Genomic DNA, 16,191 nt, shown 5'->3' with positions numbered 1-16,191 from the left:
AGAGATCCCCCCCCGTCAGCTTTCAATACATACTGCGTGACCTTCGGACGCTTCGGACAGCTGCTATCGGAGAGAAAGAGAGAGAGAGTGACACAAACCGACACAGAACGAGAGCTATCTTGAATTGCGGAGTAACGCACGTCACATATCAGGTCCAGCATCGTCTGGAACTGTGAAAATAGATGGAAACCCAAGAGAGAGATGTTGTCCGAAGTGGCACCCTATTTTCCCTGTATAGTGTACTACTATTGACCAGGGCCCATCGGGTGCTACTTGGGAACACACACAGAGACGAGGAAAGAATTGTGAGCACCGAGAAAAGATCATTGCTCACTCACTCACTCACTCACTCACTCACTCTCTCCAGTCTTTTTTTCAATGGCTTGTTCCCTATACAGTGCACTCCTTTTGACCGGTCAAAGATAGGGCACTGTGTAGGGGATAGGGTGCCATTTGGGATGCCACCTGGAAGGGTGAGAGGTGTGGTCCGGAAGGGACAGGTGTTGGGGTGGGATGTGGTGCTCTAAGAGGTGGTGTTAAGGGGGTTGTTCCACGAAACGACTGCCTTTGGTGTCCCTTTGATATTTGAAGTGAGAGAATTCAATCAATCCGATTTTTTATATATGAATAAAGATTTGCTAAAGTGGCAAAATTCAACATGTTGTCCTGTCACTCTGTGCACCCTCTGTGACTCACAGGGAGATTTTAACCCACTTAACCCCACAATTTCTCAAGGTTTTCACTATCATTATAAAACCTGAGTTATTTTTGCGGCTTTGACACAGTCATTTCTGAAGATGATAATTGATTTAATGTGATGAGTGATTCATTTTACGTCTGTCCCTCAGTCTAAGGTCAACCCTGTTACGTGAACTGAACTCTCATTTTAATATGGTGAAACAGCGAACATCTAATAGTCAAATCATAGTGGAAGAGCTGGTGAGCTGGTTCTACTCTTTTCATACATTTTCCGGTGTTTTATGGTGGAGAACTGAGCGGGTCAACCATAACACATCAACCATGTTACCCATCGATGGACAGGCTGGAAATGTTTTACAATAGAACCATTTTTGTGAAGCTTGCATTCAACCGCCAACTCCCTGTTTCACACAACAAGCGTCCATTCTCCCTGTCACGAGGGGATATGTAGCTGATTTAAGATGAACTCGTCCAACCTGTTACGGTCAACCCTGTTACGGTCAACCCTGTTACGGCCAAACCTGTTACTTTTGAGATGGGGAAAAAGGTGTTATTTATGAAGTTCGGCATGTGCTCCTTATGACAGAATGTTCAAATGCGATGAAATCAAAAGGTTTTCTTGACCAAAAGCTACACTTGGAACAACCCTGTGGTGTTGGGGGGTATTAAGGTCACGAGGGACTCACTTGCTGATGTACTCTGCGTTGAGCACCTTGTTGCACACCTTACACTTGAAGCAGCCCAGGTGCCAGTGTTTGTCCAGCGCTACCAGGGACTGCTCGTTCTTAAACTCCTTCCCACAGCCACAGCAGTCTACATGGGGGAGAAGGGGGGGGGGGGGGGGGCAGAGAGAGAAGGGAGAGAGAGAGAGAGTGAGAGTCAGAGAGAGAGAGACAGAGAAAGAGGGGGGGGGGGCGAGGGAAAGAGAGATAAGGGAATGAGAGAGAAAGACACAGGCATAAATATATAGAGATGTATCAGGAGAAGAGAAAGAAACAGACTGGAAAGTGTTAGGAAGTGATGGAGCAAGAGATACAGTATATACTGTATAGGCTATGTAGAATGAGGGAGAGTGATAGTGAGAAGAAAGATGAGGATGTGTCGTGTAATGTAGGGTGACTTACTGTGGACAGCCTGTATGGGAGCAGGGCTGTTGGCAGGCAGGGGCTCTGTACAGTTTTGGCAGATACACTCTTTACCGTTAAACGTCACGCGGTCACCGGCAGGGAACGGCTGTCTATCAATCAACAGACAACGCAAGACACCATCAGTTCACAACGCAAGTACGATGTCACAATAGCACAGAGATTCAGAAGGCACTCCGTGGGCGCTAATGTGCTTTTGTTTGTGTTATACCTGTATGTTTGAAATGTCCCTGACCAACAACGCAGTTTCAAAAAAGAAAATACGAATAAGAATAAGAAATAAAAAGTAACAAGTAATTAAAGAAGTCGGTGAGAGCTGATATAATGTTGTGTTTTATCACCCATTGCTCTATGCAACACCCACACGGAGAAAGCACTGGTATCTAGGACTACACTGTCACACTGTCACAGCCAGACTAAGTGGAAGGTCAAGAATAAGGAGACACGCACATGTGCAAGAATGTGGACACACTCGCAAACACACATGCATACACACTTTCATATCCCCAACGACATTGACACTGTCACACTGTCACAGCCAGGCTACTGAGGTTCAAGAGTAAGGAGGCAGACCCCCCCCCCCCCCCACACACACACACACACATACTGCTGTGAAGTCTGGACTAACAATGTGCTCTCAGGCCAAGCCACAGCCAACACCTCGAACTGTGCAGGAGTCTATCTCTCTCTCGCCCTCTCAGTTCAATTCAAAAGTCTTTATTGGCATGGGAAACATGTGTTTACATTGCCAAAGCAAGTGAAATAGATCATGTACAAAAGTAAAATAAACAATTAGAAACAAACAGAAAACCTTACACTCACAAAATCTTCAGAAGAATAGAGACATTTCAAATGTCATAGTATGGCTACAGTATATACAGTGTTGTATCAATGTGCAAATAGTTGAAGTACAAAAGGGAAAATAAATAAACAGAATATGTATATATTCCTGTATATATTCCTGAGCCACCCCGCTATCATCCAGAAGGCGAGGTCAGTACAAGTGCATCAAAGCTGGGACCGAGAGACTGAAAAACAGCTTCTATCTCAAGGCCATCAGACTGTTAAATAGCAACCACTAGCTGGCTACCACACGGTTACTCAACCCTGCACCTTAGAGGCTGCTGCACTATGTACATAGACATGGAATCACTGGCCACTTTAATAATGGAACACTAGTCACTTTAATAATGGAACACTGGTCACTTTAATAATGGAACACTGGTCACTTTAATAATGGAACACTAGTCACTTTAATAATGGAACACTGGTCACTTTAATAATGGAACACTGGTCACTTTAATAACGGAACACTAGTCACTTTAATAATGGAACACTAGTCACTTTAATAATGGAACACTAGTCACTTTAATAATGGAACACTGGTCACTTTAATAATGGAACACTGGTCACTTTAATAATGGAACACTGGTCACTTTAATAATGGAACACAGGTCACTTTAATAATGGAACACTAGTCACTTTAATAATGGAACACTAGTCACTTTAATAATGCTTACATGCTGCTTTACTCATCTCATATGTATATACTTTATTCTACAGTACTCCGACATTGTTCGTCCTAATATTTATATATTTCTCAATTCCATTATTTTACATTTAGATTTGTGTGTATTGTTGTGTATTGTTAGATACCACTGTACTGTTGGAGCTAGGAGCTACACCCGCAATAACACATAACGACTATTTTCTGGATTTTGATCATTAGCGGGTATCGTCCTAATTCTGTTCTGCAATCATTATTTGGTGTTTTGTTTTTTGCAATATTCTCAATTTGGTGTTTATCCCATTTTGTGAATTCTTGATTTGTGAGCAGGCCCCAGAAGTATTTTTAGCCAGATCCCAATTGGGATCCTAATTCTGATGGCATAGAAGGCACTTTTTCTCCCTCATCATTCAAAGCTTTGTGGAAGTTACCTGTGGCGCTGATGTTTAGGCCGATGTAGGTATCGGTTTTTGTGTGCTCTATGGCAATGGTGTCTAGATGGCGTTTGTATTTGTAGTTCTGCGAACTGAACCTTTTTTGTAACACCATCATTTTTGTCTTGCTGAGATTCACTGTCAGGGCCCAGGTCTGGCAGAATCTGTGCAGAAGATCTACAGTAGGTGCTGCTGTAGGCCCTCCTTGGTTGGGGACAGAGGCACCAGAGCATCAGAAAACCGTAGACATTTGACTTCAGATTCTAGTAGGGTGAGGCCGGGTGCTGCAGACCGTTCTAGTGCCCTCGCCAATTAGTTTATATAAATGTTGAAAGGGGTGGGGCTCAAGCTGCATCCCTGTCTCACCCCATTGACTAACACTAGAGAGAGAGAGAGAGAGAGAGAGAGAGAGAGAGAGAGGTGGGTAGAGTGCTAACACTAATCAGATGTTTTTGGACCAAGGAATTGCGGATCATGTTGCACCCTCAAATCCCACACAAGAACACTGTGTATGACATAAACACGTGGCACATGCACAACCCACCCACCCAGGCACACACACACACACACACACACACACAAACTCCGTGGGAAACCTAACACTGCTCTAGAAATAAGTGGCCTGCGAGTTCCTGACCGCACACTTAACATTCCTGCTTCAGTGCGAAAGAGGCTCCCGTTACCTTCCAAGGCCTGATAAAACCACACCACTTTCCCACACACACATACAGTATACACACATACAGTATTCAATTTGAATGAGTTAGGAATTGCAGGTCAAACTCCGGTATTGGGAGTTTCTTCAAAGCGTCCACATGCCCAGTTGAATGTGGGCACCCATCTGTCTGTGTATCTGAGTATCCCTTAGGGGTGTATGCCCTCGCGTGTGTCTCCACCACTGTTGGTGATGTGTGTGTCCCCACCCCCCACCCCTGTGTGTGTGTGTCTGCCATCGTGTATGTAAGCATGCAAGGAGTGTGTGTGTCTCTTACTTGCAGCTGGCGCAGACGAAGCAGCGTGGGTGGTAGGTCTTGCCCAGGGCCGACACCACCTCTCCCTCGATGAACTCCTCACAGCTGAAGCAGCGCGTGCCGTACATCCGCTGGTAGTCCAGGGTGCAAATGTACTCCCCCTGGCGCACAAAGAACCCCCCTTGGGCCAGGTCAACGCCACACACTGCACGGAAGGGAGAAAAGGGGGAGAGAAAGAGAGGAGAACACAATTAGACATAGGATCAAAGACAGCAGTGTGTTATGAGGGCTAAATTGCATGAGGGGGTGGTACAGATGGCTAACTCTAGCTGAAATTCACGAGGAGAGGACCAAAGAAGAGAGGGGGATAAGGACACAGTAGATAACGCCAACACTGAGCTCCGAGAGCTTGAGTGACAGTCTGGAACCAGTCATAGGACGAACATTGTTCTACGTAAGAGCCTGTTCTACACATCCTCTTGTTTTCACACACACAGAGGCATACACACACACACACGCACGCGCACACACACACACACACACACACAAACACACATGCACACGCACACACACACAGGCATACACACACACACACACACACACACACATGCACATGCACACACACACACACACAAGCATACACACACACAGGCATACACACACACACACACGCGCACACGCACACACATATACATTCATGCTACAGTACACACACATCACAACTTCTGATTCTCTTACTTACTGTTGCTAATACTGCACAATTTAAACCTGTAGCGCTAGTGCCTGCGCTTAGATTTACCATCGCGTTAGGTTTGTTAAAATAGAGCCCCATGTGTATCCTGTACATACAACTAATACAACTTGAAACTCTCCTCTCTGTCTCTCTGTCTCTGTCTCTGTCTCTCTGTCTATGTCTCTGTCTCTGTCTCTGTCTCTCTCGAACCTAATAACCACAGAAACAATAAATTAACCATGGCAACAACACACAATACACAAAACCCCCTTGACGTCCCTCTCTGGACACGCACGCTGGAAAGATCAATCCCTTCTCCAGTCATTTAATAAAACAAAGTGAGTGCCTTTCTTTTCACTCCCTCTTTTCTCAGAAGGGAAGGAGAGGAAGAAAGAGTGATGTTTCAGCTGCTCCGTGTTACACCAGGGGAATCCTTGTGGTCCACTGCAACTTCTTTACAACCTTCTGACAACCTTTAAGTAACCTGACCCAGGGAAGCACCATCCCAATAAAAGAGCTGCCAAACAATAACCATTCAATGTTGCTCAGGAAGTGGTGGACATATTTTCCAATAGAAGCTCGAATCCTCATTGGTCGAAGCCCACATGTGGCACATGCAGCCTGCTTTCTAATATCCGGGCCTGTGGGATGACAATGCGTGAACCCTGTCCAGAGTTGCCTTTGTGTGCATGTGTGTGTGTGTGCGTGCTTGCTTGCATGTGAACCTTGTCCTGAATAAGATCATAACACTCTGGCCCAGCCGGGTAAACCTGGAAGCTGCCGGACATGAGGCAACAAGCATTGTTCCCAACACGTCTTCGAGTGATTGGGCTAGAAAGGGTTCATTACGAGGGAACATACTGTACATAACACAATGTGCTGTGTGATGTGGTGACAACAGTTTGTGTCGCTTGTAGGTCTGTGAGTTGATACAGTGGTTCTATTCCACGTTTGGGAGACCGTCTATAGTTGTGCTTCTCTTTATGCAACTGGGTTGAACTGTGAAACTATGCTATCAGTCAGTCCTCTACAGAGCATTCCTCCTACCTCCCTCTCTTTGATCCAGGTCCCTAAAGGGGCCAGAGGAATTAGGAAACAACTATAAGGAGTGTTTCAATCCTGGCGCCACCCTAGAGCCACCTGACCCTCTGCCAGCGGCGCGGGTAACCTGAAACCGACATCTCGCTCGCTTCTGTTTCTCTCTCTCGGTCTCTCGCTCACTCTCTCCTGAGAGAGGGAAAGAGAGAGAGAGAGAAAAAGAGAGTGAAGGCCCTAAGTCTACAGCAGGCTTGTCTTTCACAGATTGATATGTATACCTGCAGCAGATGGTCGCCCACAGACCACAGACCACGCCAGAAAGGATTTATCTGTATAAGGAAGGGGGAAATGTAGGGGAAGTGGAGGTTGAGTCAGCCATTACAGTGGTGCAGGCTCATGGTGATGATGTTGATGATTACCCAGGTGGACCCCACAAAAAAACGCAGGTCAGGTACATTGGTTCCTCAATTAAAAGTGGTGAGGTTATGCTCCGACACTTTGTGGTAGATAGCGGCATGTTGTGGTAAATTGCTCATTCCGACCATTGCGTCACACTATCACAAGTGGGAGTTAGAACGCTGGTTATGCTTTCAGTGTTGCTTTCGGGTTTCTCTCCCCTCGAAAATCAGACAGAAAGAATTTGAAGATTACAAACTAGCTTTATTTACCACAGTGTGGAGAGACTGACTGCCCCTCGATGTAGAGTGAGTTTCTGAAACATGGAGTCCTTGTTTGATGACGTGAAGAAGAAACTGAAGGCCCAGCGTGGGTATAAGGACGGATAAAGGTTGCCCGTATTTTCAAGACCTGGGATATTTCATTTGGTTTGTCACTAGTTTATTTAGGCAATTTAATGTATCAGTTTAGGCTTGGCCTATTTAGTAGGCTATTTTGTCAGCCTAAAGCTGAGTGACTCACTCATCTCTGGCTTTGGATCTCAATAAATAAGCACCTACATTCTTTCTGATCGCCTTGAGTAAAGAAATGTTTTGACCAAGTTAATCCGCACATATCTCCCTGCACCCTCACATGCCACGTCTTGAAATGTGCAGACAGATGGAGTAAAAATACATTTACATTGTAATACAACCAACTTCCTAACTCCGCCCATAACTTTTGGATTTGATCAAATCCCCAGAAGGCATGGGATTATTCCAACCTAACAAAAAATGAACCTGGTCATTTAATTGAATTCACTGAAGACCTATGGGTTTAACCTTCTGAATTAATGATTATATTGAAGAAAGAAGCCGCCTCTAATGAGTTCCATGAGCCGATCCATTACCCAAACAAAATAACATAAATTGGTTTAGCCTAATTGTTTCTATGACTACCGACAGCAGGCTATTATTCCTTTTCTGCATGTCTATGCAACATTTTGCTAAACAGAAACCATGTCATGAGTTAAGACCAATGCATTAACATTTTCACAATGCATTGTGGCACATTGACAACCCAAAATGCCTTGAAAGAGCCAAATAATATTAGCCAACAAATAAAGCCACTAAATAACTTGGAAAACAGTCCATTCATTACTCAGATCTCTTCAAATTGCTGTGCAGGAAGAGGATGTCATCCACTGTGCCAGGTCGCAGGCTCGCAGCTGGCTTCTCTCTGACACCACAAATCCATCTGTAGGTGACGCTTTATCTTTTGGAACAACAGAATTACCAGTTGAAGAGTAGGCTGTTTGTTTGCCTCCAAGGCGAGCGTGGCCTCTTTGAGGCGATAGAGGAAATCAACAAGATCCACAAGTATTCTTTCCCAATAGCTGGCTTTATGTTATCTGCAGTTTGGAGCGTAGCGAATTGCACCCTCTCCACGAGCTAACACTCTTTGTTCATGTAATGGACTGTAAGGCAAAAGTAGGCTATTTAAAAAAAATCGGCATCCACATGTCAAGTGTAATCGCGCCATTGTATTTACCCAAGTTCTCTCTCAACTCCAGCTGATTATTGTGTCCGATGCAGGACTCTAGTGCAAGGGGAGAGAGATGTTCAAGCAGAAACATTCACATCTCCATTCATTTGCAAAGGGATAGTCTAATATCTCGGCTACTACAGATAGATGCTGCGGTCCGTCAGAGTTGAGTCCTATGGTGAAGTGTAACCAGCATCCCGGAGTCGCCTCTTCACTATGGACGTTGAGACTGGTGTTTTGCGGATACTATTTAATGAAGCTCCTAGTTGAGGACTTGTGAGGCGTCTGTTTCTAATGTATGTACTAATGCACTAATGCACTAATGTACTAATGTACTTGTCCTCTTGCTCAGTTGTGCACCAGGGCACAACTTTCTATTCTGGTTAGGGCCAGTTTGCGCTGTTCTGTGAAGGGAGTAGTATACAGCGTTGTTCGAGATCTTCAGTTACTTGGCAATTTCTCGCAATTTCTCGCATGGAATAGCCTTCATTTCTCAGAACAAGAATAGACCGACGACTTTCAGATGAAAAGTCTTTGCTTCTGACCCATTTTGAGCCTGTAATCGAACCCACAAATGCTGATGCTCCAGACACTCCAGATACTGAAGAAGGCCAATTTTATTGCTTCTTTAATCAGCAGAACACTTTTTCTCCCCAGTGTATTTATCCCTGTGTTTCCTGTCTCTCTGTGCCAGTTCGTCTTGTATGTTTAGTCAAGACAACCAGCGTGTTTTTCCCATACTTCTTTTGCTATTTCCCTTTTTCTATTCTTCCCGGTTTTGACCCTTGCCTGTTTCTAGACTCTGTACCCAACTGCCTGACCATTCTGCCTGCCTTGACCACGAGCCTGTCTGCCACTCTGTACCTCCTGGACTCTGATCTGGTTTTGACCTTTTTGCCTTTCCACGACCATTCTCCCGTCTTGTTCCTTGATAATAATCCACATAATAATCAAAACAACCTTATAATAGGTCATGATGTATATACTGTATATCAAGATGGAGTAGATGTGCTCAAAGACCTCGCCTGGTGTTTCAAATTAGCATTAATGGCAAGCACTGCGACTCACCGAAACATATCACAGCATACCTCAGCAGACTATACTGCGGTATGATGCAACTTTTAAATGAGGAACCACTGTACATTAGCAGTGGACAGAATTCCCATACGGGGATTGGGGATTGGGCCAAACATGGTGGGAAGGTTTAGGGGATGGATTTAGCCTGGGAAGGAGGAGTTCTGGTATGCAGTCAGGACTCTGATCTGGTATGTTCTGGTATGTAGCAGATAGAATCCTATCCCCTCTGCCTCTACTCCCGGTGCCAGAGAATGAGACGTTTGGGACACACTGGCACCAACATAGACTCATGAAACATCCTCGTGTGACCTGTGACCTAGTAGAAAGGACATGGTGTTGGCTGGAGGATGACTCAGAGAAGACTGGGAAGGATAAATATATGATGATAAAGATATGACAGTGAAGATAATGATTTTGACCGTCATCACCCATTGAAAATAAATACAAATCAGTCCTAAGCATGACAAGTAATGTAAATGACTGAGTAATAATAAATATGAGTAATTCATCTCTTTCAGTAACCAGGCAGGACAGCCAGCATGCTGACACTCTAAATAGGCCTTCTGTCTGTCTCTGAAAAGAGAGTTGAAGAGAAGCACTAATGAAGAGCGCTAATGAAGTGCTAATGAAGAGAGGAGAGAAGCGCTAACGAAGAGAGGAGAGAAGTGCTAATGAAGAGAGGAGAGAAGTGCTAATGAAGAGAGGAGAGAAGCGCTAACGAAGAGAGGAGAGAACAACAGCTAATGAAGAGAGGAGAGAACAGCTAATGAAGAGAGGAGAGAAGCGCTAATGAAGAGAGGAGAGAAGCGCTAATGAAGAGAGGAGAGAAGCGCTAATGAACAGAGGAGAGAACAGCTAATGAAGAGAGGAGAGAAGCGCTAACGAAGAGAGGAGAGAAGCGCTAATGAAGAGAGGAGAGAACAGCTAATGAAGAGAGGAGAGAAGTGCTAATGAAGAGAGGAGAGAAGCGCTAATGAACAGAGGAGAGAACAGCTAATGAAGAGAGGAGAGAAGTGCTAATGAACAGAGGAGAGAACAGCTAATGAAGAGAGGAGAGAACAGCTAATGAAGAGAGGAGAGAACAGCTAATGAAGAGAGGAGAGAAGCGCTAATGAAGAGAGGAGAGAAGCACTAATGAAGAGAGGAGAGGAGCGCTAATGAAGAGAGGAGAGGAGCACTAATGAAGAGAGGAGAGAGCGCTAATGAAGAGAGGAGAGAAGCGCTAACAAAGAGAGGAGAGAAGCGCTAATGAAGAGAGGAGAGAAGCGCTAACGAAGAGAGGAGAGAAGCGCTAACGAAGAGAGGAGAGAAGCGCTAACAAAGAGAGGAGAGAAGCGCTAACAAAGAGAGGAGAGAAGCGCTAACAAAGAGAGGAGAGAAGCGCTAACAAAGAGAGGAGAGAAGCGCTAACAAAGAGAGGAGAGAAGCGCTAACAAAGAGAGGAGAGAAGCGCTAAAGAAGAGAGGAGAGAAGCGCTAACAAAGAGAGGAGAGAAGCGCTAACGAAGAGAGGAGAGAAGCACTGAGCACATATTTCCATTTCAGATTACCGGTTCCTTTCACAAATCAGTGTCTAAATGATGATGATGCAGTATCTTCAATCAGACGAACGTAAAGGACTGTTCTAAATGCTTCAGTTCTTCTCAGGGTGTGTTGAGCGGAGTGGATTATGCTACGGGTTAACCCAGTTTACCATCACATAATCCCCAAAGTTCAGTACAGAGCAGAGAGAGGGTGTGGCCTGTACGCTCCTCTCCTCTCCACTAACAGAAATGGTTGAGCTTCCTTCCTCTCATCTCTCCTTCATTTATCTCGTATCCTTTGTTCATTTTGAATGTGTCAAAGCAGCTCCCCTGCCTGCTGCTGCACTTATGGAATCAGATCCAATCAAATCAAGTGTTGTTAGGATGTGCTTTATTCCCGTACGCACAATAAGGCTGTCAAATGAACAATAGCCTGTTTTCAAGCATAGGCTACCATGTTTAATCAAAGAGCCTTCTCACAAATGGCAAGTGGATGAAACACACAGTAGGAGTGAGCTATTTAGGCCCAACACAAAGACATTCAATGACTCCCTAAAGAAGAGACGTCATTGTTCCGAGATCAAATCCATCACAAACATGTCACAGTCAACCGCATGTGTTTTTTTCCCCCACCTTTATTTAACCAGGTTGGCAAGTTGAGAACAAGTTCTCATTTACAATTGTGACCTGGCCAAGATAAAGCAAAGCAGTTCGACACATACAACAACACAGAGTTGTTACACATGGAATAAAACAAACATAACATTTCTATAACTGTAGAAAAATAAGTCTATATACAATGTGAGCAAATGAGGTGAGATAAGGGAGGTAAAGGCAAAAAAAAAGGCCATGGTGGCGAAGTAAATACATTATAGCAAGTAAAACACTGGAATGGTAGATTTGCAGTGGAAGAATGTGCAAAGTAGAGATAGAAATAATGGGGTGCAAAGGAGCAAAATAAATAAATACAGTAGGGGGAGAGGTAGTTGTTTGGGCTAAATTATAGATGGGCTATGTACAGGTGCAGTAATCTGTGAGCTGCTCTGACAGCTGGTGCTTAAAGCTAGTGAGGGAGATAAGTGTTTCCAGTTTCAGAGATGTTTGTAGTTCGTTCCAGTAATTGGCAGTTGAGAACTGGAAGGAGAGGCGGCCAAAGGAAGAATTGGTTTTGGGAGTGACCATGCTGGAGCGCATGCTACAGGTGGGTGCTGCTATGGTGACCAGTGAGCTGAGATAAGGGGGAACTTCACCTAGCAGGGTCTTGTAGATGAGCTGGAGCCAGTGGGTTTGGTGATGAGTATGAAGCGAGGGCCAGCCAACGAGAGCATACAGGTCACAATGGTGGGTAGTGTATGGGGCTTTGGTGACAAAACGGATGGCACTGTGATAGACTGCATCCAATTTATTGAGTAGGATATTAGAGGCTATTTTGTAAATGACATCGCCGAAGTCGAGGATCGGTAGGATGGTCAGTTTTACAAGGTTATGTTTGGCAGCATGAGTGAAGGATGCTTTGTTGCGAAATAGGAAGCCAATTCTAGATTTAACTTTGGATTGGAGATGTTTGATGTGAGTCTGGAAGCAGAGTTTACAGTCTAGCCAGACACCTAGGTATTTGTAGTTGTCCACATATTCTAAGTCAGAACCGTCTAGAGTAGTGATGCTGGATGGGCGGGCAGTTGCAGGCAGCAATCGGTTGAAGAGCATGCATTTAGTTTTACTTGTATTTAAGAGAAATTTGAGGGAGCGGAAGGAGAGTTGTATGGCATTGAAGCTCGTCTGGAGGGTTGTTAACACAGTGTCCAAAGAAGGGCCAAGAAGTATACAGAATGGTGTCGTCTGCGTAGAGGGGGATCAGAGACTCACCAGCAGCAAGAGCGACATCATTGATATATACAGAGCAGAGAGTCGGCCCAAGAATTGAAACTTGTGGCACCCCCATAGAGACTGCCGGAGGCCCAGACAACAGGCCCTCTGATATGACACACTGAACTCTATCAGAGAAATAGTTGGTGAACCAGGCAAGGCAATCATTTGAGAAACCAAGGCTATCGAGTCTGCCGATGAGGATGCGGTGATTGACAGAGTCGAAAGCCTTAGCCAGGTCAATGAATACGGCTGCACAGTATTGTTTCTTATCGATGGCGGTTATGATGTCGTTTAGGACCTTGAGCGTGGCTGAGGTGCACCCATGACCAGCTCTGAAACCAGATTGCATAGCGGAGTAGGTATGGTGGGATTCGAAATGGTCGATAATCTGTTTGTTGACTTGGCTTTCGAAGACATTAGAAAGTGTTAGCTCATGGTTAGTATTATTAGTCGGTATAGGGCATTGACTTATGATACGGAGCATTTGTAGCACATGGGGATGTGTGAAACTTACTCCTCAGCCTGAAGTGTCGCTACTCGCGCTGCCCGAATTGAACATTTTTCAGTGCCGCCAACTGGTAAGATACTTCCAGAGGGCGGTCAGTTGTGCTCTGGGTTCAAGCCTCGTTGTGGTCCTGGGTTCAAGCCTCGGTGTGAGCCGAGTGTTACTCGCTAAATAAGCAGTGGGCCCTCCATTATGCATGCTTAGTGGAAACTGGATGCCCAGTAGTGTGTGTGTGTGTGTGTGTGTGTGTGTGTGTGTGTGTGTGTGTGTGTGTGTGTGTGTGTGTGTGTGTGTGTGTGTGTGTGTGTGTGTGTCTCAAAGGCCTCTGACCTATTGAACTGTGAGTCTGGAGTGCTGGTAAGGGGTGTGTAGCCTAATGCTTGAGAGAAGAAAGCCATGTGATATTATGTTGCAGTAGATTAGGTTTCCTAATTTTATGGATAGGAAGTAGCTACTGACTTTGCTGGAGTGAGAAATACAATAACTTAGTCTCAATAACTATTTGAGATCCATAGCTAGGCCAATCCCACATGAAAGAAATACTATTTTATAAATGCTATAGTATTCACTAAATTGTATTTTGCAGGCTGTAGTATACATGTTGCACCCTCTACAACCACGGTGATTATTACTATCTGACCCTGCTGGTTATCTATGAACATTTTAAAATGTTCTCCAACCTGCACAGCCAGAAGAGGCCACCCCTCATAGCCTGGTTCCTCTCTAGGTTTCTTCCTAGGTTTTGGCCTTACTAGGGAGTTTTTCCCTAGCCACCATGCTTCTACACCTGCGTTGCTTGCTGTTTGGGGTTTTAGGCTGGGTTCCTGTACAGCACTTTGAGATATCAGCTGATGTAAGAAGGGCTTAATAAATACATTTGATTTGATACTGTAGTGTTTCTGCAGACACTACTGTAGAATTTTCTTTACAGTGTTTTTGTTTTATTATCTTTCCTCTTTGAGGAAACCTACTGTAGAAATACTAAAAGAGCTAATAACCTGTAGGTAGGATGAACTGGGGTATGAATGGATATTTATGAGCTCCTGCTCTTTTGTATAACCTGCAGGGCACCCAATATATGGTCTATACTTGGCAAGTGGGTTTCTCACTTATGGGTGGCAGAAATGTTGATACGGAGGAGGGGAATGGGCAGGGTATATGCAAATTAAGTACTGTAGTATTTACTATAGTTAATAAAAAGTGTAGTGCTTTTGCAGACCGTAGTGTTTTTGCAAACGTTACTGTAGTATTTACTATAGTTTTTTTGCATATAATACTGTAGTATTTACTGTAAAGTATACTACAATATTTTACAGTAAGTACTACTTATGTTAGAGGGATACTACAGTGTGTAGTAGAGTATTATAAAGTATACTACAGTTTACTACAGTACTGTAGTGTTCTATAGTAAACTGCAGTATTTTTACGTGGGAACTGAACCCGACTACTTCATAGTGCTGCAGCCCCACTAGTGCGCTAGGCCAGGGTTTCCCAGTCAGTCAGAGCGTTGACATCAAGCAGAAATTGAATGATACTCTAGAGGTAGACAATACATAAACACACACACACCGAGACCCATGTCTCATGAATTATTAGTATGGGTGCATTGTGTAAGAGAGAGGCATTAATATAGATGACCTTCGACTCGTGGTGGCTGAATAAAAACAGGAAGCTGGGGATAAACAGAGCCACAACCGGACGGACACACTAAGGTGACTACATTTAAAATGATTTTCCAGGACAGTGTAGCCTACATGAATAAAAACATCCCTCCCGACACACACACTCAAAAAATAACATTACCAAAGTTTGCATTTGCATAGTTCTAACACTAAATCTGTTTCTGTACATTTTCCAGTGGAAATTGTTAAAAGTAGTCCTCGTGCATAGAGTTGCATGGTATTTTTTATTATTATGCTAATTATATTTCCGCAGGAGCGTGGACATCGACCTTTTAATGTGAAAAAACTGAGTCAAAGCGTAATTCCATTATCTGTGGAATTGTCTTTTATCGTCCTAGCACAGACACACACGCACACGCACACGCACACACACACACACCTTAACCCTTCCTTATACTGCCTGTTTATAGCCGGTCAACAAGAGTCTACATTGACCAGGATTCTGACAATACTATTATACAATACAGAATATAATAGACTAATGCCCGTCTGCGAGGCCCAAAACTCCCTATCCTCAGAACATCCCATTTGTGAAAGGTTATCTAATGTAGCATGAAGGGAAAATGGAAACGGAAGCTACTTACGAAGTAAAGGCACTCAGAATATCTCCTCGGAGGATTCCCCTCTGAACACTATGTGAAATCAGAGTGATTTTCTCCACCTAATTCATACATTTCCTGCTGAGAGAAATAATAAGAAACCTCTCTGTCTATTGTATCATTTCTTCAAGGTCATTCACGGTGAGATTTACGACTTAAAACGGAGTCATTTCTTGGGTTGTAATAATACAGGATTAAACGGATGAAGACACTTTGAGGTGTACTTCCACATCCAACTAGTTTAATCTATCGGGGCCTGTAATCATCAAGCTGATCTAGGATCAGTTCCTCACCCCGTCCATATAATCTTAATCATCATGATCTAAAAGACAAAACTGATCATAGATCAACAGTCCTACTCTAAGACGCTTTATGAATATGTGCCCTGAACTGTATTCAGGGATTTCCGATTTGTCTTGAAATGCTCTGTTGACATGTTTCATAATGTTTCCTAACCAGCAGCTTTCCTTAGTGGAAATAATACACACTG

General features: G+C 44.1%; 1 protein-coding gene across 7 annotated transcripts in view; it reads right to left on the bottom strand.

Moving 5' to 3' along the window:
- The window catches only part of LOC109906610 (actin-binding LIM protein 2-like), a 109,405-nt gene that overhangs the window by 47,564 nt on the left and 45,650 nt on the right, over positions 1-16,191 (bottom strand). For all 7 annotated transcript variants that reach the window (XM_031792211.1, XM_031792209.1, XM_031792208.1 and 4 more), the window contains exons 3-5: positions 4,778-4,961; positions 1,824-1,936; positions 1,386-1,512 (exon numbers count right to left, since the gene is read on the bottom strand). In XM_031792211.1, coding sequence (XP_031648071.1) covers positions 1,386-1,512; positions 1,824-1,936; positions 4,778-4,961 — 424 coding nt within the window. The remainder of the gene's footprint in view (positions 1-1,385; positions 1,513-1,823; positions 1,937-4,777; positions 4,962-16,191) is intronic.

Source organism: Oncorhynchus kisutch, linkage group LG16 (assembly GCF_002021735.2).
Source record: "Oncorhynchus kisutch isolate 150728-3 linkage group LG16, Okis_V2, whole genome shotgun sequence".
NCBI lineage: Eukaryota > Metazoa > Chordata > Actinopteri > Salmoniformes > Salmonidae > Oncorhynchus > Oncorhynchus kisutch.
This window is presented reverse-complemented; position numbering and strand designations above follow the sequence as displayed.